Source organism: Schistocerca piceifrons, chromosome 1 (assembly GCF_021461385.2).
Source record: "Schistocerca piceifrons isolate TAMUIC-IGC-003096 chromosome 1, iqSchPice1.1, whole genome shotgun sequence".
Classification (NCBI taxonomy): domain Eukaryota; kingdom Metazoa; phylum Arthropoda; class Insecta; order Orthoptera; family Acrididae; genus Schistocerca; species Schistocerca piceifrons.
In genome coordinates, this window is record NC_060138.1 from 279,375,160 (window position 1) to 279,402,407 (window position 27,248).

Genomic DNA, 27,248 nt, shown 5'->3' on the forward strand with positions numbered 1-27,248 from the left:
CATTACCCGGGATACCCACATGGCCAGGGACCCAAAGGAAGTCAACAGAACAAGAAGCACGGTGAATATCAGCGAGATGGTCATGGATGGCAGAGACCAAGGGATGGCACTATAAACACCGGTCAATAGCCAGAAGGCCACTCATTGAGTCCGTACATAACAAAACGCGGTTGTGTTGGGACTGTTTAATAAAGGTAAGGGCCTGGGAAATTGCCATTAATTCCACAGTAAACACCTCACATGTAGGTGGCAGCAGATGATTTTCCATTCCAACAGAGGACATGAAGGCGTACCCCACATGATCAGCAGATTTAGAGCCATCAGTGTAAAAAACCAACGGCATCCCAAAACTCCCATACAATTCAGCGGAAAAAGGAACGGAACACCATTGGGGGGATGGAATCTTTCGGACCTCGGCAGAGATCCATCCGAATTCAAGGCCTAGGAATTAACCAAGGGGGGTGCAGGGGAGGGAGCGAGGAAGACAGGACAAAGAAGGAAGCTGAAAATCACGACAAAGAGACGCACGGTGGAGCCCAACCGGTAAACCTGCCCGAGGGCGGGAATCAGGTGGGCAACGTCCATGGTCTTGAAACAGGATAGAATAGGAAGGCTGAGTGGGAGAGGAATGGACGATGAGTGCATAAGACACCAGAAGCTGGGACCGCCGAACAGTAGGGGGGGGGGGGGGGGATCCCAGCTTCAACTAGGAGACTATCAACAGGGCTAGTAGGGAAGGCACCAATGGCCAAACAGATACCACGATGGTGGACTGGATCCAGTACGTGCAGTGTGGAAGGAGCAGCCAAACCATAAACTTGACAACCATAGTCCAAGCGAGACAGAACTAGAGCACGATAAAGATGGAGAAGGAGGGCCCTACCTTCAGAAGTCTGATATGGGGCAGCCAAGTGAGCTTGTTGTCGAAAAGAAGACCCAGGGAACGAAACTGTGGGACCATAGACAATCGTTGTGCATCGAGACGGAGCTCTGTATCAGGGTGGATCATAGTACGGTGACAGAAGTGGACCACCCGTGATTTTAAAGGAGAGAATTGAAACCCGTGTGAGAGGGTCCATGCAGAGGCACGCCGTATAGCTCCCTGGAGCTGCCGCTCTGCAGAGGCCATTGAAGAGGAATTAACCCACATACAGGGCAGGGGCAACCAAAGGACCGACAGAGGCCACTAGACCATCGATAGCAATGAGGAAAAGAAGTACACTCAAGACTGAACCCTGTGAGATGCCCGTCTCCTGGGTCCGTGGAGAACTAAAAACAGTACCAACCCGAACCCTGAATGACCGATGGAACAGGAACTGGAGGATAAAAATCGGGAGTGGGCCCCGAAGGCCCCACTGATGAAGTGTAAGTAAGATGTGATGGCGCCAGGCTGTGTCATAGGCCTTGCGAAGGTCAAAAATTACTGCAACCAAATGGCGGCGCTGGGAAAAATCCTGCCCAACTGCGGATTCCAAGTGAAGTAAATGATCGATCGGAGACCGTCCCTCTTGGAAGCCACACTGCTAAGGGGACAACAGATTCCGAGATTTGAGGATCCAATTGAGCCAACGGAATACCAACCATTCAAGTATCTTACAAACAACAATGGTCAGACTAATTGGCCGATAGCTGTCAACAAATAGGGGGCTCTTACCAGGCTTAAGGACAGGAACCACGATGCTATCCCTCCACTGAGAAGGGAAGTCACCCTGGAGCCAGATACAGTTAAACACCCAGAGGAGATGTTGCCGTTGTGGAGCACTGAGATGTTGAAGCAGTTGGTTATTATGAATGGAGTCTGGGCCAGGGGCCGTATCATGAGAAGAAGAAAGTGCGGAAAGAAATTCCCATTCAGTAAAAAGTTCATTGTAAGATTCTGACTGACGAGGGGTAAAACATAAGGTGGAATCTTTGGCCCGCTGTTTCCGGTGAAGGAAAGCAGCCGGATAGTAGGCTGATGCTGATGCCATTGCAAAATGGGTCGCAAGATGTTCCACAAGAATCAACGAGTCCGTACGAAGGCCATCTGGGATGTGAAGGCCTGGGAGGGTGGACTGCCGATGGCAACCTTGGAGAGAGCGAAGTGTAGCCCATACCCGTGACATAGGGACAGTAGAACCGAGGGAAGAAACAAATCGTTCCCAACATATCCGCTTGCTCTGTTTGATTAAATAACGGGCTTTAGCACGAAGGTGCTTAAAGGTAATAAGGCTGGCAACGGATGGGTGCCTCTTAAGGTGTTGCAAAGCTCGACGGCGATCACGGATGGCAATGGCAATGGCCGTACTCCACCACAGGACTTGCTGGTGACAAAATGGTCCAGATGAGTGCGGTACAGCAAGGCTAGCAGTGCAAACAATCGCGTCAGACATGTCACGTAGGATGTCATCAATACAACCTGACAAAGAGGGAGAAAACACGACCTGTGCAGTGTATAGAGGCCAATCGGCGTGTTGGAAAGACCAACGAGGTAACTTGTCCACTGGGGAGTGGGAAGGGGGAAGGGAGAGAGAGAATCAATGGGAAATGGTCACTATCACAAAGGTCATCGTGTGGCGACCAGTGTAATGAAGGGAAGAGAGAGGGAGAAGAAAGAGAAAGATCAATGGTAGAAAAGGTACCATGACCGGCACTGAAATGAGTAGGGGAGCCATCATTAAGAAGGCACAAGTCGTGGTCTGTAATAAACTGATCTAAGAGAAGACCTCGTCTAGATGGAAATGCACGGCCCCACAAGGGATGATGAGCATTAAAATCCCTGAGAAGGAGGAAGGAAGGAGGAAGTTGCTGAGGAAGGGCAGTTAAGGCAGCAGGTGTAAGAGTCCTGTCAGGAGGGAGATAAAGATTGCAAATCGTGACCTCAGAGTCCAGGCGGACCCTAACAGCAACTGCTTCCAATGTAGTTTGAAGAGGAATCCACGTGCTAGCAATGTCTGTACGGACCAACATACAAATGCCACCAGAGGCCCGCAGGGGTCCGACCCGATTTCGACAGAAAACACAGAACCCACAGAGGGTCGGTGAGTGATCATCAGTAAAATGAGATTGCTGTAGAACCACACAAGCTGCAGAGTAAGACGAAATAACGGATTTCAATTCCGGAAGGTGACGGTAGTATCCATTACAATTCCATTGGATAACCACAGAACGATGACTTAAATGAGGGTTGAACAGGCTAAAGCCAGTTATACTGCCGGGTCACCACCCGTTACCGACAAGGAGGGGGCGACATCCATGAACGAAAGGTCAGAATCTGGTGGTGAAGCCGGGGATGGGACCTCTGGTGACACTAGAGGCTCTTTGTCCCAGGATTTGAAAGTCTTCTTCTTTTCTGGTTGAGATCGAGGAGGGCTGTATGGCATAAAGGAACCAGCTGCAGCAAGATCAGGAACAGAAAGAGATCGAGCGACCTGGGGGCCGACAGACCGCCAGTTCTCTCGGTCATCGCGTGGCAGCAGACCTTTGGCCTGGAAGGTGCCGGGACGGGGCATCCTGGGAGGGGCATCGACTTCGCTTCGCACCGCATCTGGATGCAGTGTACAGGAAGTGTAATTAGTGTGTAAATTCCCAACTCTTGTGTGAATCATGCTTTTTGATAACTTTCCTCATCATCTCATACATCGACAATGCTACCGAGGCGCACATGTCATCCGTCGAAACCTGCTCAATGCATCGGTAATTTCACTTCCGGACAGTGCAGTGCTCCTTTGCCGATTAATTTCGACAATTTTGACTTGCTTTTGTGTAATGAATTAACTTCGTGCAGTGCTTCGACATCAGACAATCATGCCAAACAATGGACTGCAACAAACGGGGACTATGTTGCAAATCCCAGTTCGCACGAACTCTGAACTACAGCTAAATCGCATGCCTGGTCGAATTCACAAACGCCCGTCATGGCTACCAAATCTTCTGCGACACGTGCAAATTTGTTCAACCTGGTTTCCGCACCCGTCTTCCAGGGTTTGAATGTTCACGCCAAGTTTTCTGCCGCTTCTCCACGCTTGTCCCTCATTTTCAGCATTTAATTATCAACATTTCTCCCGGACCAACTTCCAATGTGGTTCATGGCTGCAGAGTGTATATTCTCCTCTTATGGCATCACCGACGAAAGTGAAAAATACCTCGTACTCTTCAGGCACCTAAAGGACTATCATTATATAATTGCAGACATTATCTATGACAATTTGAGTGACAAGTACACCAGAGCGAAAGCCACATTAATTCAGTGCCTGTCACCAACATCACAGGAACAGTTTCGTCAAGGGCATCCCACCAATCAATGACAATGCACCAATTACATCGACAACAATGCCGGCTGTTTCTCTGTGCAACACTGGACGTGCCACACCTCCCTCTACGCAGCACCTGAGCCACACCGACTCTGCTCAACTGCTACCAACAGCGACGTCACGACCGCCGCCTGCTGGCTCACTGACCTCGACCCAGTGAAAACAAACAGCTGCACGACATACAATCCTGCCACGACTACCGCACCCACATCTTGACAACATCTCACCGACACTACGCATGCTTACTGCCTGGCCGTTCACTACTCGATCGCGCCCACAACTTGTTCACCCACCCCAGAAGACGATTTCAGCTGTATCAATGCTTCATACAGCAGTGAACGTGTTCTGACTCTGCCGCCGCTGAGTACTGAGTTTCACATTCGCGATCACGTACATGATCTCTTCTACTCGAACTGTTACGTCACTACTGTGCCACCGAACTTGTCTTGTACGCCAGTTACCCATTGATAGAGACAGATTCTGATTTCGACCCCATCTTACTCAGTGATACACAGCATACTGCTTCACGACATACATTTTCGCCTGAACAACTGCGACAGCTACGTGAGCAAATTGTGACATACAACTTGTTGGTACAAGATCAGTTACGTATGCTGCAGCCGACACCAACTGAGAACGACATGCAATGACATGCTCCTGTCATTGTTCCGCCTCCGACTGCTGATGATCCTTCACCATTACTACCAGCTACAACTAATACCCTGACAATCACGCTACATGGATCTATGCCCCAGATGTCACAACTGCCATCATCACGCCGCCTCAAGTGGAAATTCTACGTTACTGATGTGATACAAGCAATTTATTTATGCCGCTGCCACCTTTCCTCGGTAGTTCCACACTCTTCGTTTCTGTACCACTGCATAACCAGCCACATTCCAGTGCCGCTTGCTTTGCTGCCCTCTTCAGTACCTCCACAATGTATGACCAACAGATCTGCCGTTTCTGCTTCGACAAGTGAGTATCTTTCCTCTTCGACACATGACTGTCCAGCAATTTCGCGTGAGCAGCTTGCAGCCTTATGACTCTACTGCAGCGCCGATAGTGACAGCACACACACAGCTCCAGTTCCATCGGACTGTGTCACCTCTCTGCCACGGACCAGTAGTTCATCTGCAGATTTGACTTCTTCACGTTCACATTATGTCTCATCGCCTTCCTGTTCTGACCATGGTTTCGCCGACCGCGTCCGCCTTCCGCGATCTCTCGCCGTCACCATGCCTCATGCACAGGGATCACGGCCATGCCCCCAACCTTCGATTACGGCTGTTTCGCACATCAAAACATCGACAGTGTCAACACTGCCATCTACCTCTGTAACACACTCACCGTCCACGTACTCTGAGGTGACGCTTCCATCTACACCGAAGTCATCCGCCGCCAAGGTCAGTCATGTGCAGCTTGCTGTTTTCTCCCCTGCTGCAACATCAAGCGCCTCTATAACTCCGTCATTACTGTGAGTGTTGCTCATCTGGCATCTCTTATGCAACCTGTTAAGCCACAGCATGCTTGCTCCTTTATGTCATACGGCCAATAATAAACTGTTATTGTAGTAAAAGAGTAACAGGCCCAATATGTAAAGACAGTGGAAGAAAGCCACTGCGCTGCCAGAAATTCATACAAACGGTTTTGTCAATGCAAATCAAAATCCATTGTCAATGCTTCATGAGTAAAGATGATTAAGATATCACTGAAGGTGTCACTCAAGAAGACAAGACCATGGAGAACTACAATAGACTGCAAAGTCATTGGCATAAAGAGGGGTCCTTTCTGCTCCCCAAGAAGTACCGCTTAGGACATGTAGGACATTGAGGAACCGGTTACGGTGGACAACCAGGTAAGACCTGTGGGAGGACCATGAAAGGGAGACAGGCCAAAATAGAGTTAATGGCTATAGCAAAGAGGATGATGCTCATGACGGAGCCCTGAGGCACATTGCTTCCCTGGATAAAGTTGTCTGACAAGGTCTGACCCCCACATACCTTAAAAACTTAGTCTTTTGAAAGTTCCTGGAGGAAACAGAGCAGGTGGCCTGAGAAGCCCCATGTGTATAGAGCAGGGGGATAAAAGTCTACCAGCAGGTGTCTCTCCAAATAAAAAAAAAAAACACTGCCACAGTCTGGTATTTCCACAGAAAATCATTCATGACATGGGTTGACAAAGTGACAAGATGGTCATCTGCAGAGCAGCGTGCTTGAAATCCAAATTGTGCAGGGTTAGGAAATTGCAAGACTCAAATCAGCATATCAGCCAGCCATGGATCATACATTCCATCACCTTGTATACATACCTGGTGAGAGAAATGGGACGGTAGCTAAATGGAAGATGTTTGTCCTTACTGAGCTTAGGTATGCGTATGACAGTGGCTTCAGGCCAGAATCTGGGAAACATGAACTCACAAAAGAGTGATGAGCCCCCCAGGGGGAGAAGACTGCTCTGCATCAGCCCATTTTGAGTGTCTTTTAAATGATCCTAATAATATGTTTGAAATTTACTGTAATGACAAATGTCCATTTGTAGGTACCTATTAGGTGCAGTTCTGGCAAAAGATAAGAATGTTGTTGTTGTAGTCTTCAGTCCAAAGACTGGTTTGGTGCTGCTCTCCATGCTACTCTACCCAGTACCAACCCTCTTCATCTACAAGTAACTACTGAAACCTACATGCTTCTGAATCTGGCTAGTGTAATCATCTACTGGTTTGCCTCTATTACTTTTACCCTCCACTCTTCCCTACAATACTAAATTGGTGATCCATCGATGCCTCAGAACGTGTTCTGCCAACCAATCCCTTCTTCTTATCAATTTGTACCACAAATTCCTCTTCTCCCCAATTCTATTCAATACCACCACATTATTTACATGATTTACCCATCTAATCTTCAGAATTCTTCTGTAGCACCACATTTCTAAAGCTTCTATTCTCTTCTTGTCTACACTGTTTGTCATCCATGTATCACTTCCATATATGGCTACACTCCATACAAATACTTTAGGGAAAGACTTCCTGACACTTAAATCTATACTCTATGTTAACAAATTTCTCTTCTTAAGAAACACTTTCTGTACCATCACCAATCTACCTTCTATATCCTCTCTACTTTTCCATCATCAGTTATTTTGCTGTCCAAATAGCAAATCTGATTTACTACTTTAAGTATCTCATTTCCTAATCTAATTCCTGCAGCATCACCTGACTTCATTCGACCACATTACATTATCTGCATTTTGCTTTTGTTGATGTTCATCTTACATCCTCTTTTCAAGACACAGTCCATTCTGTTCAACTGCTCTTCCAAGTCCTTTGCTGTCTCTGACAGGATTACAATGTCATCGGCAAAGATCAAGGTTTTTATATGTTTTTCTCCCTGGATTTCAATTCCTACTCCAAATTTTTCTTTTGTTTCCTGTACTGCTTGCTTAATATACAGACTGAATAACATTGGGGGCAGGCTACAACCATATCTCACTTCCTTCTTAACCACTGCTTCCCTTTTGTGCCTCTCAACTCTTATTACTGCCATCTGGTTTCTGTACAAGTTATAAATAATTTTTTTCTCCTTGTATTTTACTCCTGCCATGCCACCTTCAGAATTTGAAAGAGAGTATTTCAGTCAACATTGTCAAAAGCTGCTGCTAGAAATGTAGGTTTGCCCTTCGTTAAACTACCTCCTAAGGTAAGTTGTGAGATCAGTACTGCCTTTCATGTTCCTACATTCTACAGAATCCAAACTGATCTTCCCCGAGGTTGGCGTCTACCAGTTTTTCCATTCATAATTGTATGCACATAAAATAATTTATGGTTAATTTGCCAGTGCTCCACAAGCTTTTCTAATTCAGGTTGTATGCTAAGAGGTGCAGGTCATGGTAAACAACGCAGGTACCTAGTTGCATCTGTGTGGATATGTGTCCACATCACACTGCCTTGTATTCCTCCACTGATGGTTGTACCACTGTGATCAATTGCTGATTGCATGGAAGTCCTGGGCTGTCTGAAGGATTGCATGAAATATATGCTTGTAGGATGGCTTCCTGGTTAATTGGCAGTGATATGTGGCTGCATTTCATTTCTCTAGTTATTAAGAGAGGTTGTGTAGTGTTGTTCCATTCCATTGTGCAGTGCTGAGTAAGAACTTTAGGGCTCCAATTTTGCAGTGATTAGCATTTAGAAGCTTGTGCTTTAGAAGTAGAATTGAGGGACAGTTCATAGTAATAGTTGTAACTCAATGTCTCCATCCAATAATAGAGTTGTTTATGAAATAATTACAAGCACTATTAACGTTTTTAACTTCTAAACAGAATGACATACATATGGCAATGTTAAGAGTATATTTTAATATAAGTGTTCAAGGCGAATCTATTACACAGCTATATTAAATTCCTTTCTCATTTCATATAATCCAACTCTCCTTCATAAATTATGACAAAAGTTAAGGTAATCAGTAGCCCTGCTATTGACAATATCTCTGTAGACACATCAGGATTGAAAATAAATAATGTATATACTCACAGTTAAATTATTAAACTAATGAATGAAAAAGGAATTGAGGACTAACAAACAAAAAACTAATTGTATTAGCACACTGGAAAGATGTACACAAATCACTTGGTGTCAGGGAAAAATGTAATATATTCTGTTAAGTAACCTAAGTTGACAAGAAAAACATTTGAAAACAAGTTTAATAAATTATAATTCTCGTTTATTTGATTTTTTAAGTATTTGTTGAGATACTGAAATCAACCCCAAATCCTGCTAAATTGTGTTTCATTTTCCACTGCATGGCTTACTAACACAGTGATATTCATAATGCTGATTGAAATAGCTTGTCAAATCACTTGTATAAGGAGTGTCGAGGCGAGCAACCAATTGCAGGAGATATAGCGCACAATGGATCACTGCAATCCATTGCCCACACATGGGGCCCTCAACATCACTATGTAGGTAAGGTTATTACAAATAGATGAATAAATGATTCTGTTTATCAGACAGCTTTGCTGAGGGGTTCTACATTGTATGCAGCAAGCAAACATTGACAAACGATTTTTAGGCGAGGTTTTTTAGCAATTTACAACAAATTAGCTCCGCAACAATATTGTGGTGCAATTTTGTAATATCACACACTGATCACAGTGGAAGAGAACAGGTAAACAAAACTTTGCTGCCAATTTGTAATACATAAAATGTGGGTTAATAAAAATAATTACTTTTCATGTGTTCTTCAAACTTCCAAAAATATACAGAATTTCATGTCAATGATGTATTATAAATATATGATACAAACATGTGCACATAATCGTAAACAGTGTTATTATTTACAATTACAAAATGTAATGGTTAGTGCTCCCCAAAATTAATGCGAAATGCACTTAGCACGTGCTACATGGATACAGTTTGTACCTGTCAGAAGTCATCCAGCTTTCACTGATTCCTCTGCTTCCAAAAAAGTGCCAAATCATGTTGTGCATATTAATTAAAACATCAAAAGCAACAAAAAATGGAGAGATTGTAATGTGGAGTTTTCAAATATCATTAATTAATGCACAGATAAAATGTAAAATTATTGAATAGGTTACTGGTAATAGCCAAAGAAAGAAATCAATAGATAACTTACAAGAAAGGGGATAAAGGGAGGTGGGTAGAGGAAGGAACAGATTGATGAGATGCACATAAAGGATGTAAAATTACATCAGCTGATACTGGAAGGAGGGGTAGGAGGAACAGTATTTGTGGAGTAACAACAATAAGAGTAATGTGGCAGAGTTGTTCAAAAAACGGGGAATTAGGATGTCACACAATCAGCCTTAATCAGTGCTATGAGAGTAGTCTTCTTTTGAGACAGAAAGTATCGACCATGAGAGTACCTGGCGTGTCAACAACAGTCAGTCGTAACCGCACACCTCGCTCCTCAATGTCCATCGTCTTCTTCTCAATGCTAGTTGTCTTCTCAATGCGTTCTGTCAACAGACATGGAGACTTATTAGAAAGTATATCTAAATCAAATGAGCATCAAAACATTTACATACTTGTGCTGAGCAATGTGTGCACATCCGGGCTTTGTCAGTTGTGTTGACATTGTTATGAAAGTATGTTCATGTTCTGCATTGTTGGTTTTTTACACTGTTTGTGTTTATTCACAAGAAACAAGAGTTCACCCAGCTGTTAACAACTTACACTGTCGACAGGGGCCTCTAATGCTTAACTCACAAACTGTGCTCTCACACACCGCACGATAAGTTTAGAACTTGCCCTCGGAGGTAAATTGTGGTATAGTGCTTCTATACTCCATCTACACTCCTTAAATCACCAACTCTATAATGTTTTACTGTCAGTTGCATTATCACCTTCTTTGTTGCTGAGATGTATTGGGGTCTCCTAAACTTCACCTTGTGAATTACATACCCGTTTTCTTACTACAGTGCAAAATATGTTCTGAGGAAGGTGTCAATTTTAAGGGTTCTAAGTTGGATCAAGTTTTTATTTAGTGAGTGTAGGAATATGCCAGTGATATGGCTCAAGAAAGAGATGACATATATGACAATTTTGCAATAGCCAGAGATAAAAATTCTGCTGGCGAATAAGAGTGCCATTCAGAGGAAGAACTTCAGGACAATGGTGTTGGGTATCTTCCTATTTCTCCAATAAAATACTTAAAGTGTTAGTTAACATAAAATGTGTTCTGAGCTGTGGTATAAAAAAAAAGGTCTGGTAGCAAATGTCAGTTTTGCAGACTTACTTTCTGCCCTATTGAATGCAATTTTTATGTGCAAGTTTAACTCCTGGAATTATTTAGTTTTATGTGAAAATTTAAATGCTACAAAGACTATAATTTTTCAGAATGTAAAATTCAATTCTCTAACAGTTTGTTTTTGTGTACCATTTAAAAAACTGCACAAAACTATATGATTTTGTTTGATAAAAATTAAAATACTGCAAGTTTTATTTAGTGCAATAAAATCAGTGAGGAGTATTGAAATACAGAAATAATTGCAAAAATAAATGTTATATAAATTAAACTAAGATTTTCTAAAGATTTATTTCCTTCATCTCAGTTTAAACATGGAGGTCCCAGAGATGACAATTTTGGATAAGTGAACAGTGGATGATGATGTAGGTACGATTGCAAACAGTGATTTCTGCTCTGAAAACTGTGACAGTTTTTGATGTGTTTGCATCCTAATATCATTAAATCAAAGAAAAATAAATAATTTAAAGTTAATATTAATCACACAGAGAACCTTACATTATATGTACTGAGCAGCAACTTGCCCGCAAAGGTCCTGAGTTAGAGTCTCAGTCCCTCACACAATTTTAATCTGCCAGAAAGTTTCATATCAGTGCACACTCTGCTGCAGAGTGAAAATCTCATTCTGGAAACATGTTATGTATTTTAGTAAATAAGACTTAGCAAAATTTTTATCTTACTAGCCCATTATAAGGATGGGCAGTACATGCATTTACTTACAGAATTTCATTTCACTTCACAGTAACTGGTGCTGTTTCCACAACACACATCATGGGCTAATTCATGTTTTTTTGCTACTTGGCAATAACGTTACAGCACTTCATTATAGTAGTTATATTATTTAATTTATAACTTGTAGGTATAGAGCTGTACTCTGCCCAGTTTCCAGCATGGAATATCAGACTTGTAATACATTTTACTCTCCTGTGGTTCAGGACCGATTTAAGTTAGTGTGAGACTGATGAACTGTGGATCTCCTTCAGCAGTAATCATCACTTTCATATAGTATGTAACGGTAACATCTGATAAAATTTTATTTCGCTAATTTAAGCACTAACAGACACTATACTGTCTAAGATTTTTAACCGTTATCTGAGGAGCATCACAAAAAATAGTCAAGACATAAAATTAATCATCATGACTGATTTTTAGCTCCATTCACGTAGCAAAGAAAAAAAAAGTACTGTTTAGGCAAATAAATAGTAAACCCATTTTTTTCTTGTAAATACTGAAGTCAGTTTCGCTAACACTACATGTAGGTACTAACAACCCAAGTCTATCAAGTTTAGCACGCTTGAATGTGGTTTAGGACACAAGTCATTGCAAGAACCTTTTTTACCTTCCAGATACTAGCCCGGTTGGAAAATGCGACATATGCAGATGAAAGGGCAAGTTGGGAACTACTTGTATTGACACTGAAAAACACGCAAATGTTGTACCTCACATGCTTATTATGGAAGTGGCTTTCGAGTCATAGTCCTTTGAATGGTTTGAAGTGGCCCACCATTAATTCCTCACCTGTACCAACCTTTTCGTCTCCAAGTAGCACTTGCAACCTGCATCTTCAATTATTTACTGGATATATCCCAATCTCTGCCTTACTCTACAGTCTTTACCCCCTACAGCTCCTTCTAGTAACATGGAAGTTATTCGCCGATGTCTTAAAAGATGTCTTATTGCCCTGTCCCTTCTTCTTGTCAGTATTATATATTTTCCATGTATTCCTTTCTTCACCCAGTCTACAGCTAATCTCCTCATTCCTTACCTTTTGTAACATCACATCTCAAATGCCTCTATTTTGTTGTGTTCCAGTTTTCCCATAGTTCATGCCTCACTGCCATACAACAATGTGCTCCAATCATACATTCTCAGATATCTCGTTCTTAAATTAAGACCATGTTTGATCAATTGATTTTGTTGTGTTCCAGTTTTCCCACAGTTCATGCCTCACTGCCATACAACAATGTGCTCCAATCACACATTCTCAGATATCTCGTTCTTAAATTAAGACCATGTTTGATCAATTGATTGACTGATTGAGGGGGGTTATGGGCCTAAAAAGCGAGTTATCAAAAGTTACATGTATAAGATAGAGATGTCCGCTAAAAGTGGACAGATCCAGTCAGAGGTGTCAAACTGTAAGGCAAGAAAGCTGAAACCACACACAGTAGAAGACATAAAAGATTAAGCCAAATGTAAACACTGAAAAAACAGAGGGATAAAAGAGCAGTCTTTGCAAGAGGAAGTGGTTATGAGTCTCAGATTCAGAAAACACGAAGTGAGGCCCCAACCACATACCACCCTACCCTGCTCCAGGAGTAAAGCAAAATATTGTAACTGAATATATAAACCAATTTAATGTAGGAAACAGGAAGAGCACCAAACTGCAATAGTCTCCTTAATTGTGTGGAGTTTATTACTGAAAGCATTCGTGCACCAGATGTCATTCCACATTTTGGCTAAGAGAGATTTGATGTGTATCCACACATCTGCACCTGGAATCATGAAACAGAATGGGACATGTATCTGCCTCTCTAGAAAAATGGTTCATTCCCTGGGATGCCCCCATGACATGGGACCCAGTGAAAGACAACTGAGCAGGTGGCAAGGCGAAGGGTATATAGATCATGGATAGCACAGACAAAGCATGACAAGAGCAGCATTGATTTATAGCCTGCAGGCTGTTCATTGAGTTGGTACATATTAAAACACTGTGAAGGAAGACCTGAGTAACAAAATGGAGGGCCCTGTTAATGGCTAGCAGCTCTGCTGTGAACACACTACATGCTCCTGGCAGTAAATGGTGTTCGATGCCAGTAGGAGTGTGAAAGTGTGTTCTGCCTTATTGTTATAGAACTGACATTGTAGAAGACAATAGCACCACAGACCTCTGCAAGTGGGGAACAGCAAGCTACCAAAACATCATAGGGGTGACAGAGACTGTAGGACCCTGGAATAGATTGGTCCTAATCCGTGGTCTAGGCACCATCTAAGGTGCCAGTAAGGGAGGAAAAACATGGGACACATCCCAGTGAGTGGAGATGGAGATCACAACAGAGGGAAGTGAGACACATTCCAGCCATCAACCCCACAAAAGGGTGGTTTATCGGGAAGGATATGTTCCTCTTTGCAAAGAGGAGGGGTACACTGGATGGTCAAGGAATTGTGGAATGGCAATTGTGCAAGAAACCAAGAATTGGCTCCAGCATTTTTGTAGAGGGCAATCCCCACTTTTGCAAGGAGACTGTTGTTGAGACTAGTGTGAAAGACACTGTTAGCCAGATGCACTCCATAATGATGAACAGGGTCAAGTAGTTTCAGAGTGGAAGGGGCCGCTGAGCCATATGATCATAATTTAGTCTGGACAAAACTACAGCACAGTAAATATGGAGAAGAATAGCACAGCCTGCACCCCAAGATGCATGAGCCAGGAAGCAGAGAGCATTAAACTTCCGCATGCAGGTAATCATCAGGTGGCGAATATAGGGCAGCCACGTTAGTTTTTTTATAGAAATAAGGCCCAAGATATGGGACTGTGCTACAACATCTAGGCGCTGGTCGCCTGCGTAATGTTCTGAATCAGGGTGCACTGTGGGTCAATGACAAAAATGCATTACCCTCGTTTTGGAGGGAGAAAATTGGACGCCATGGGAAAGGGCCCATGCAAAGGCCCAACAGATGGCGCCTTAGAGCTGGCATTCAGCAGATAAGCTACTGAGTGGGAGCTGCACCAGACGCAAAAAATCAACAACATACAATGCTGGGGTAACCAGAGGCCCATCAGAGGTTACAAGCCCATTGATGGCGATGAAGAAGAGTGTGATACTTAACGCAGAACCCTGTGTGAACTGTTCTCCTGAATCCAAGAGACACAGAGAACTGTGAACTCTAGGATGGGGGAGCCAGTAAGATAAAAAGTTGTGGATAAAAATCTGAAGGGGGCCATGAAAGCCACAGTCATGGAGGGTAACTAAAATGTGATGGCGCCAAGCCGAGTCATATGCCTTATGTAGATCAAAGAAGGCCGCAACAAGGTGCCGGAGTTTAGAAAAAGCTTGTCAGATTGATGTTTCCAATCTGAGTAAATCGTCAGTTGTATATTGTATGTTCTGGAATCCACACTGATACAGGGATGAAAGGCCAGTAAAGGGGCAATTGAGCTCTGGGTGCAATTTTGCTACCAAATTGTACGCAAAATTAAGTAAATTGATCAATTAATTACTTCCCCACTCCAACCTCACCACCCCATTGGATGATGTCATGGATTTTCACGACACCCCCCCCTCCCCCTCCAATTTTGGGGGCATTTCAAATTTTGGCGGGAAATTCAAAAAATTGTGGGAATTTCAAAAATGCCGGGAATTTCTTGGTCCCAGAGATTAACTAAAGTCTCAACCCACCTCACCATGGAATTGGCGCGAAATTCAAAATGGCAGGTGCTCTTTCCAGGACTCTAACCCCAGCCCTTCCGACCAGAAAGACCAAGTGAACCTCCATATGCAGGGAAACTGTACAGCTGCAGGAGAGGAATGTTAAATTAGTGTACTTTATTTATTTTCGATCGGAAACTGGAGTAAGATCGAGCGTAATTACATAATTAATCAAAGATCGAGCCTAATTAAACGTCTGTATGCATAGTGCTACGCAAGCAGCGGCTAAAATCGCAATATAGATCAAAAAGTGACTATGTCATACAACTAGCGTTATCCAGCGGGAAAAAAAATCCATAATACCACTCCAAACTAGTGGCAGACATACTCATACTCTATATAGGATGATCCCTTCACCTAAAAGCTAGCGAGAAAAAGGCAGGATTGGAAGGTAGTATCATTAGTTTTGGCAGGAAATGTGTTCAACTAACGACAGTTTAATAAGTGTGTTACCCGTAAGCATACAGCTGAGGACTCACTCTATCGCTACTTGACGCCTGATTTCACTAAAGATGGCTCCCACTGCATTGCTTGACAATCACCCTGCAACAATGGTGTTCGAAATTCTGGACGGCCAGTACATACTATCACAACTGCTGATAGATTCACTGTTCTAAATGCACATTGAAATTGTTGTGAAAAAATCCAGCACAAGTAAAAAACATGTCATAATGCAATACATGTACTGGGATTGAGAAAATCATCATAGCGTAATTAGTGCAAAAACCGATCCCAAAAGATAGCACCAGCGGCAGTTACATGTGTGTTCCCCTTGACGTGTGGTCATGAAGTAACCAGCTTAGAGCCAGTCTTACCTCCCACTCACCATTCCTCCCTCCCCCCACTGTAGGTAGGGATACAGGCCTGGTGTATCCCGTCGCTGAAGAGATCCATCTCGAGGCAGTGACATACCATCTCTGATCTGCGGAAATCAGTCACAGATGAAGAGAGACATGAAACGGACGCTTCATGCAATCTGTTAAATGTATTTCCCAGAAAGACTGGCCCCCTGGAGCACCAACAAAATCCCAGAGAATTTTCCACATCGGTTTTTTGTACATCCGCAGGTTAGGAAATGTGCAGCTGCCACCCCCTCTCCTCGCCCAGCCGTAACTGGAAGCACAGTCCTGAGTCCACAGTGGAACACATGGCTGAAGGCTGTCAGCGCTATTGATGCCGACAAAAGCTAGACATACACAATAGGCCTCGACACTGGCAGGCTACAGAACAAAGCGAGATAAATGACAGCAACCCTGACCATGAGTTGGTTGTCTGAAAGAGCAGTTGTGACTGCCTGTAAGACATGCTCTACGCCACCAGCACGCGCCCCCACAAGCACTCATCATTCTAAGGCAGAAGACATTTCACGGTAACAATTGTATTTAACGTCGACACACCTCTTAGAAGCGAGCATCTATTAATAAAAAGAACAATCATGATGATAATAATGTTCTGTGTTCAGGTATTGTTTTACCCTAGTAATAAGACATTTCTTAGTTGACAGTGTGTCAACTGCACTTAGCATCCTATGCCGTAAGAGCTTCCCTTCTCCCTACTAACAGAGCGCGTCTCCCCGGCTGCATAATTTATAGATGAACAGTTAGCAAGTTGTGCATTCGAACCACAACCATCTGCAGCTGATAGCTCTACACACATACACAGAGAGACTATGCATACCTGTTACCAATCGTGAAGTCTCGATTTCAACCACTCGTACCTTATTTCCGACAGTGCTACAGCCCTGCAAGTAGTGAAAAACTCTTCACGAAAGGTTTCTGTAGGAGTTGTAAGCACATTTAAATTACTCCTGCTAAAGAGCATAATATCTTCGATGCACATTATATTACCGATATTTCATGAAAATATTGTCTAGAGTCTCCACTAATAACAACAAACCAAGGCATCCTGCTGTGCCTATCACACCTTTTATATTCTTAAAGATCAACAATGACAGAACATGATGATCCCAATTCCACTATTTGTGTGCTAGATGTCTGTTGAATGGAGAGAGACAGTTTTCATGCATTTTATTCTTATTTATGAGATAGAACAGCACAGTAGGCGGACAGTATAGTGTAGCACTGTTCTCAGATGCACCTAGTCCCTTACAATCATATATTCTACAGATGCAGTACATTTGCTCTATTTTCTGCACCTGAGACAGACCTTGAAGTCATGGTAGAAAAACAAAATGTATGGTGATGTACGAAGTTATAGTCATACACTTCTTGGATGTGTTATACTTAAAAAACATCGTAAAACTGCTTCTGAAAGATCAATACAGAAACCCTCTCTTCCCACTGATAGTCTGTGGGAGATGGTCTCCCTCCAGTACAGGAAAACAAAACTTCACACAGGTCTTTGCAAGTGACTTCGACCACTGGCCACCTGCTCCAGTGGACCAATGTGTGTACCTGTAATGTGCTTGATGTCAACATGCAGACAGCATTTGTTTTTTGTTATATAAGAAGAGAAAGATACGCAAAAATTTTATAAGAGGTTATTTTACAAGAAGTAGTACAACTGGTTAAAGTTTGGATGCAGATGTTTCATATTTTAACCGATTCTGGATGGTAAAAAATAACAATGAGGAAGAATGCTCTCTAATGTAATAAAATGACTGTATAGCTGTTGGTCTCTATCGGTATTTCATAGTAATGTCCTCGAACTTGACAATTTGTAATTTGGACATGTCGAATGCTCACAAACTATAAAGATTTCGCTCATAAAACTAATCGAAATCGACTGTACATATTCTCATGGAGTCATGACGGTTTTTATTATTATCATAACGATTGTGTGTTTAAAAATATGTATTACCACAAGTCGTATCTTGTTTCATACTTTATAACGTCTAATTATAAAGTACCCATCACTTGAGTTATCGCTAGTTGTGGAACTTAGTAAAGGTAGTGTATTTTCCAACATGTGAGTAAATTGCATGAAACAGGCTGTTCTCTGGTGACCAAATTGCTTACAGAATTACAGCACAAGAATCTGCTGCTATTGTGAATGATGGTCTGCTGGGTGGCAGAAACTTTACACGTAGGTCGCTAGAGGCCAGTTATGGAGCAAAAATGTCAGATGTCAGCGTGCATATGGTATTTGTTTTCGATGTATCGGTGGAATGTTATAAGGTTCTCTACTAGGTGACGTTCTGTTATACGGCACGCTCATGATTTTTTTTTTTTACGTTTTGTTAACGCCAGTGCGATATAGGATCACTCTGGTAAAACGGGACCTGCCATAGTGCACAAAACAAGAACTTCCTCTTGAAATACAGCTTGTTGTTGGCGAACGTAAAATGACTGTGCTTTTTCCCACATGTGAACAAATGGCGTGAAAGGCTGTATTCTGTAATCTTGTTTCGTATGTCTGAAATGTCTGTAATACACATGTGCAAATGGTTCAAATGGCTCTGAGAACTATGGGACTTAACATCTGAGGTAATCAGTCCGCTAGAACGTAGAACTACTTAAACCTAACTAACCTAAAGACATCACACACATCCATGTCCGAGGCATGATTCGAACCTGCGACCGTAGCAGTCGCGCGGTTCCGGACTGAAGCTCCTAGAACCTAGAACTGCGGCAGTGACAATTCAGTTGAGTGGACTGCCCCTCGTAGCTAAGCAGGAGGGGACACTTTTTAAGCCTCCCACCAGCTCGCTCTACTGTCGCTCGCCGTTTCAGAATGGGGGGAGGGGGGAGGAGGCACTCAAACGCCACCAGATGACGGTACGGTCACATGACCTCACTGCCTACGAGTCTGATTGGCCGGCCGGTATTTTAACGCAGCCGGATTCCGAGCTTGGCCCCAGAGATTCATTGAACTTAAAGATTTACCAACATTAGTACGTAAGACTGCTGTGAGGACAATACACCAATGTGTCATGACGCTACATTTTATTACGTGTCAGTGTCTTACGTTGAGAATATCACCATTCAGGGCTATTTGTTTTCATCGAGAACATTACTACACTCCTGGAAATTGAAATAAGAACACCGTGAATTCATTGTCCCAGGAAGGGGAAACTTTATTGACACATTCCTGGGGTCAGATACATCACATGATCACACTGACAGAACCACAGGCACATAGACACAGGCAACAGAGCATGCACAATGTCGGCACTAGTACAGTGTATATCCACCTTTCGCAGCAATGCAGGCTGCTATTCTCCCATGGAGACGATCGTAGAGATGCTGGATGTAGTCCTGTGGAACGGCTTGCCATGCCATTTCCACCTGGCGCCTCAGTTGGACCAGCGTTCGTGCTGGACGTGCAGACCGCGTGAGACGACGCTTCATCCAGTCCCAAACATGCTCAATGGGGGACAGATCCGGAGATCTTGCTGGCCAGGGTAGTTGACTTACACCTTCTAGAGCACGTTGGGTGGCACGGGATACATGCGGACGTGCATTGTCCCGTTGGAACAGCAAGTTCCCTTGCCGGTCTAGGAATGGTAGAACGATGGGTTCGATGACGGTTTGGATGTACCGTGCACTATTCAGTGTCCCCTCGACGATCACCAGTGGTGTACGGTCAGTGTAGGAGATTGCTCCCCACACCATGATGCCGGGTGTTGGCCCTGTGTGCCTCGGTCGTATGCATACCTGATTGTGGCGCTCACCTGCACGGCGCCAAACACGCATACGACCATCATTGGCACCAAGGCAGAAGCGACTCTCATCGCTGAAGACGACACGTCTCCATTCGTCCCTCCATTCACGCCTGTCGCGACACCACTGGAGGCGGGCTGCACGATGTTGGGGCGTGAGCGGAAGACGGCCTAACGGTGTGCGGGACCATAGCCCAGCTTCATGGAGACGGTTGCGAATGGTCCTCGCCGATACCCCAGGAGCAACAGTGTCCCTAATTTGCTGGGAAGTGGCGGTGCGGTCCCCTACGGCACTGCGTAGGATCCTATGGTCTTGGCGTGCATCCGTGCATCGCTGCGGTCCGGTCCCAGGTCGACGGGCACGTGCACCTTCCGCCGACCACTGGCGACAACATCGATGTACTGTGGAGACCTCACGCCCCACGTGTTGAGCAATTCGGCGGTACGTCCACCCGGCCTCCCGCATGCCCACTATACGCCCTCGCTCAAAGTCCGTCAACTGCACGTACGGTTCACGTCCACGCTGTCGCGGCATGCTACCAGTGTTAAAGACTGCGATGGAGCTCCGTATGCCACGGCAAACTGGCTGACACTGACGGCGGCGGTGCACAAATGCTGCGCAGCTAGCGCCATTCGACAGCCAACACCGCGGTTCCTGGTGTGTCCGCTGTGCCGTGCGTGTGATCATTGCTTGTACAGCCCTCTCGCAGTGTCCGGAGCAAGTATGGTGGGTCTGACACACCGGTGTCAATGTGTTCTTTTTTCCATTTCCAGGAGTGTATTATTGTACATACCTCATCACCACAGAGCGGCCCACAGCATTTCGGTTATTACATGAACATGTTGTAAATAAACATATCAATGTGTTATCTTTTTGTAGATGTCTCGGCCGGCCGAAGTGGCCGAGCGGTTCTAGGCGCTACAGTCTGGAACCGCGCGACCGCTACGGTCGCAGGTTCGAATCCTGCCTCGGGCATGGATGTCTGTGATGTCCTTAGGTTAGTTAGGTTTAAGCAGTTCTAAATTCTAGGCGACTGATGACCTCAGAAGTTAAGTCCCATAGTGTTCAGAGCCATTTTTAGATGTCTCGTTGTATTTATCGGCCACCTCAAATATGAATTTATCAAAGGGCATTCCTCGAAAAATGCGTAAGAGCTGACGCTTTGTTGTGCCGCATTGGCAACAGCAGACAGTCCATATGTGACCTGCAAGCTATCACTGGAGAAACGGAGTTTCGAAGTGTGAAATGGGCACTTACAAGTAATTTTATACTGGTTTATGCCACACCCTCCAATGGTAGCGAAATTTAATCCATCTATGACAATTAGAGTAACAAAAAGCATAGCATTCCATTGAGTCCACAGATAACAGAAACTTAAACTTATTAATGATTGCTTGATTTTTATCACTAATTTTATGTGTGATGCTAGGGCAGGCGAGATATTCTACGTACATCTACATCATACTCCGCAAGCCACCTAATTGTGTGTAGCGGAGGGTACTTTCGGTACCACTATCTGATCCCTCCAACCCTGTTCCACTCGCGAATAGTGCGTGGGAAGAATGATTGTCGTTAAAGCCTCTATACATTGGCTCTAATTTCTCGCATTTTCTCCTCGTGGTCAATACGCGAGATGTATGTGAGGGGAAGTAGTATGTTGTCTGACTCCTCCTCAAAAATGCTGTCCCGAAACTGCAGTAGCAAATCTGTCCGTGATGCACAACGCCTCTCTTGTAACGGTTGCCAGTGGAGTTTGTTTAGTATCTCCGTAACGCTCTCTCGCCATCTAAACGATCCCGTGAAGAAACGTGCCGATAGATGAACAATACTCAAAAATCGGGCGAGCAAGCGCCTTATAAGCCACTTCTTTCGTGGATGAGTTACATTTCCTTAAGATTCTTCCGATGAATCTGAGTCTGGTGTCTGCTTTTCCCACTATCTGTTTTATATGGTCATTCCACTTAAGGTCGCTCTGGATAGTCACGCCTAGATATTTTACGGCAGACGCTGTCTCTGGCTGTTTGTCATCAATAGTATAGCTGTACAGTAGTGGATTTCTTTTCCTATCTATGCGTAGTTTGTTACGTTTATTTACATTCGGGGTCAACTGTCAGAGCCTGCACCATTCATCAATTCTCTGCAGGTCGTTCTGCAAATTCGTACTATCTTCTGGCGTTGCTACTTTGGTATAAACACCTGCATCATCTGCGAATATCCTTAAAGAGCATCCGACGCTTTCTACTACATCATTTATATATATCGTGAACAGCAACTGTCCTATCACACCTCCCTGTGGCACTCCGGATATTACCTTTACATCTGCCGATGTACACTTCTGGAAGTTGAAATAAGAACACCGTGAATTCATTGTCACAGGAAGGGGAAACTTTATTGACACATTCCTGGGGTCAGATACATCACATGATCACACTGACAGAACCACAGGCACATAGACACAGGCAACAGAGCATGCACAATGTCGGCACTAGTACAGTGTATATCCACCTTTCGCAGCAATGCAGGCTGCTATTCTCCCATGGAGACGATCGTAGAGATGATGGATGTAGTCCTGTGGAACGGCTTGCCATGCCATTTCCACCTGGCGCCTCAGTTGGACCAGCGTTCGTGCTGGACGTGCAGACCGCGTGAGACGACGCTTCATCCAGTCCCGACCATGCTCAATGGGGCACAGATCCGGAGATCTTGCTGGCCAGGGTAGTTGATTTACACCTTCTAGAGCACGTTGGGTGGCACGGGATACATGCGGACGTGCATTGTCCTGTTGGAACAGCAAGTTCCCTTGCCGGTCTAGGAATGGTAGAACGATGGGTTCGATGACGGTTTGGATGTACCGTGCACTATTCAGTGTCCCCTCGACGATCACCAGTGGTGTACGGCCAGTGTAGGAGATCGCTCCCCACACCATGATGCCGGGTGTTGGCCCTGTGTGCCTCGGTCGTATGCAGTCCTGATTGTGGCGCTCACCTGCACGGCGCCAAACACGCATACGACCATCATTGGCACCAAGGCAGAAGCGACTCTCATCGCTGAAGACGACACGTCTCCATTCGTCCCTCCATTCACGCCTGTCGCGACACCACTGGAGGCGGGCTGCACGATGTTGGGGCGTGAGCGGAAGACGGCCTAACGGTGTGCGGGACCGTAGCCTAGCTTCATGGAGACGGTTGCGAATGGTCCTCGCCGATACCCCAGGAGCAACAGTGTCCCTAATTTGCTGGGAAGTGGCGGTGCGGTCCCCTATGGCACTGCGTAGGATCCTACGGTCTTGGCGTGCATCCGTGCGTCGCTGCGGTCCGGTCCCAGGTCGATGGGCACGTGCACCTTCCGCCGACCACTGGCGACAACATCGATGTACTGTGGAGACCTCACGCCCCACGTGTTGAGCAATTCGGCGGTACGTCCACCCGGCCTCCCGCATGCCCACTATACTCCCTCGCTCAAAGTCCGTCAACTGCACATACGGTTCACGTCCACGCTGTCGCGGCATGCTACCAGTGTTAAAGACTGCGATGGAGCTCCGTATGCCACGGCAAACTGGCTGACACTGACGGCGGCGGTGCACAAATGCTGCGCAGCTAGCGCCATTGGACGGCCAACACCGCGGTTCCTGGTGTGTCCGCTGTGCCGTGCGTGTGATCATTGCTTGTACAGCCCTCTCGCAGTGTCCGGAGCAAGTATGGTGGGACTGACACATCGGTGTCAATGTGTTCTTTTTTCCATTTCCAGGAGTGTAGTTCCATTAAGAGCGACGTGTTGAGTTCTATCTGCAAAAAGTCTTGAATCAAATCGCAGGTCTGCTCCGATACTCCGTAAGCTCGAATTTTTATCATTTAACGGCAGTGCGGGACGGTGTCAAATACCTTACTGAAATCAAGGAACACGGCGTCAGCATGAGTGCCGTTGTCCACTGCGCTGTGAATCTCATGGAGGAACAGAGCGAGCTGAGTTTCGCGGAATCTCTGCGGAATTCATGTTGATTTTTATAGAGGAGATGTTCATTTTCCAAGAACGTCATAATTCTTGAGCATAAAACATGCCCCATAATTCTACAACAGATATAGGTCTATAATTGTGTGGATCTGTCTTACGGCCTTCCGTAAAAACGGGAATGATCTGCGCTTTTTTCCAGTCGTTAGGTACCTTTCGTTGCTCAAGCGATCTACGATAAATTACTGCTAAAAGGCGGGCAAGTTCTTCCACATAATGTTTATATAATCTTATAGTTATCTCGTCTGATCCTGAAGCCTTTCCACTACTAAGCGATTGTAGCTGCTTTTCAATTCCGCGATCGCGTATCTCAATATCTGCCATTTAGACGTTCGCACGAAGATTGAAAGGAGGGATAGTGTTACGATCTTCCGCGGTGAAACAACTTCGGAAGGCCGAATTCAGTATTTCGGCCTTCTCTCCGTTTCGGTACCGGTGTGACCGCTGAGAGAATGAATAGATGATTTTGACCCACTTACTGATTTTACGTACGACCAAAATCTCTTAGGGTTTTTACTAAGGACGGTTGACAACGTCTTACTTTCAAAATCATTGAACGCTTCTCTTATTGCTTTCCTTACGCTCATTTTCGCTTTGTTCACCTTTTACTTCTCTTGAATCTGATATGAAGTGCATTTTGTTTACGTAGCGCTTTTCTAGCACGGCTATTAAACCATGGTGGATATTTCCCATCCCTTAAAATATTACTCGGAATATACTTGTCTAGGGCATATTGTATGACGCCTTTGAATTTTTTTCCATTTGTTCTCCACATCTCCGTCCTCATAACCGAATACTTGATGCTGACTGCTGAGATATTCTGAAATGTGTATCCTGTCAGCCTTGCTGAGCAAATATATCTTCCTACCTTTCTTAACATTCCTTGTAGGACCCGTCGTCATAGATGCTGTCACAGTCTTATGACCACTGATACCTTCCTCTACGTTAACTGATTCGATAAGTTCAGGTCTGTTTGTTGCCAGGAGGTCTAAGACGTTATCCTCACGAGTTAGTTCTCTAACGGTCTGCTCAAGGTAATTTTCGGACAAGACATCCAGAACAATGCCACACGATTTCCTGCCTCTGGCGCCAGTCTTGATGGCACAACACTCACAATCTATACCTGGCAAGTTGAAGTCCCCGGCTCCCTTATTACGTAGTAATAATATGTAGGTCTTCTTCACCACGACCACCATCAAAAGTCGTCGTTCTGATTACTGAGCGCCATGATCCTATGAACCCAATGTCGCCCTCCTTAGCGTTACCAGTTCCTCTTATATCCTGCTGAAGAGGTAGACTGGAAATCTTTATCTGTTCTATCAACCTGTATGCTTCTCTCCCCCTCAGTCTCATCTGCTCGATCTATCCTTCCTAGATTTTCTTTTTAGTTCTCTCCATGTCTTCTAACAATAAGGTCATATAACTTGCAAATCTTTTGGTTGACACAAGAAAAAAGGCGCCTGGGTATATTAAGATGATTAATAATGGACGAATTGGTCCGTTTTTTAGCGTGTTCCGTAAAAATTGCGCCCCTGGGAAAATTAAAACGCTGTCTCGTGAATTCTACATCAAGGGCAATTCCTAGGCGACATTAGTGTTTGCCGACCTAAAGGGCCTGAGCAGCCTTCCCTGCAAATGTGTGAATAGGAACTCAGATTGGCTGCAAAACGTAGCACTTCTCCCATGTTGGACTCCGTTGTTTTCTTCGAGTGCCGAAGCTTTAAATGGCACCCAAAGTTAGCTAGCGGTCGGTCTCATTCTGCTGGTTTGATCAGCAGGCAAAACGCGTCGAAGCGGTTAATACAATCGTCCCCCGGCCATATTCGCCTACAGCTTAGGTGACATGTTGCACCGCTTTACGGGAGTGCCTAAGTCCTAAGAAGTTCAGGCAAGTTTGCGAGTTCTGTCGAACAAAACAGTTTATAATCTTGTTGGTCTCTGGTCGCATAATTAAATACACCGGAATTACGATTGAAGCTCACAATTACGACCATACCAGGACCAAAGACGCACCTACACCGCGGCTAAGGTAATCTTCGACGTTGTTCTGCCTTGTACCATCTCTAGGCAGAATTTCAATCTCTGGTCCCCTGTTTCTCACGCAAGATTCTATTTTCGTACATGCTCCGTGATTTCTTGTGTAAATTTTTTCTTAGCGACCAATTGTAGTTGCCGATCCATTAGCCAATAATTATCTATAGCAACAGCACTTTCTAGTTTTTCAGATGTGAGTCTCCCTGGTAAGTATTTTTACGGGTCTGTATGAAGCGTTGTACACGGAATTTCAGAACCTCACCAACGAACTTCAAGGGATGATAAAACAAGGCGATAATTGTTTGTTACAAAAAGAACATGTTTTGGTCCGCCGAGTACGCGCATGGCCATGATGTGCACTACCGCTCAGCGACCTGCATCTCCTAGTGAGGCGGTTTTATTCTGTGGAGTAATACCAGTCCTGTTACTCAGCTCGTGTTGTTGTAATGCTGTAACTTCGGTGGCATGCGTCTTTCTAACCCTGAAATCAGATTTTCTTGCTGTTAGTATCCAATGAAACATGGAGTATGTATTTGACGAGCTAAATGACGTGTTTGTGTGTTAAGGCAATGCATGGGGAAATGAAAGCAGCTCTCACTATGAACGAAAAACGGTTCCCTAACAGAAGATAGCCACACTACATTACCTTCGCTAGATTCATGGACGTTTACGAGAATCGGAGTTTGCGTCCTCGGCACGTTGATGGTGGTATGCGTGATGTGAGAACACCAGAGTTTGAAGGTGAAGTGATCCGCACAGTTAGCAAAGAAACTTCAAGGGGCCTGTGCTATGGGAACAGGTCACGTACCTGTTTGGAGAATATTGCAGGAATATAACCTACAAGCGCACCATCTTCAAAGGGTGCTAGATTTAGATCAGCCGATTACCCACATCGTACGCAGTTTTTGTTTTTGTTCATACACCAGATGGTGAATGATACTGCCTTCCACTCACGTTTTATTCACAAATTATGGCACCTCTACAAGTGATGGGTATTTTATCAGCAGCAACAGCCACATTTGGATCAGAGAACCAGCATGCAGTTGCCGTCAAATCACAACAAAGAAAACGTGTTCTCTGTAAACATGTGGGCATGAATTG

The 27,248-nt window shown here is 44.5% G+C and overlaps 1 protein-coding gene across 4 annotated transcripts in view; it reads right to left on the bottom strand.

The window, feature by feature from the left end:
* The window catches only part of LOC124789689 (septin-2), a 349,469-nt gene that overhangs the window by 54,931 nt on the left and 267,290 nt on the right, over window positions 1-27,248 (bottom strand). For all 4 annotated transcript variants that reach the window (XM_047257158.1, XM_047257151.1, XM_047257141.1 and 1 more), the window contains exon 3: window positions 10,173-10,265. In XM_047257158.1, the coding sequence (XP_047113114.1) occupies window positions 10,173-10,265 (93 nt within the window). The remainder of the gene's footprint in view (window positions 1-10,172; window positions 10,266-27,248) is intronic.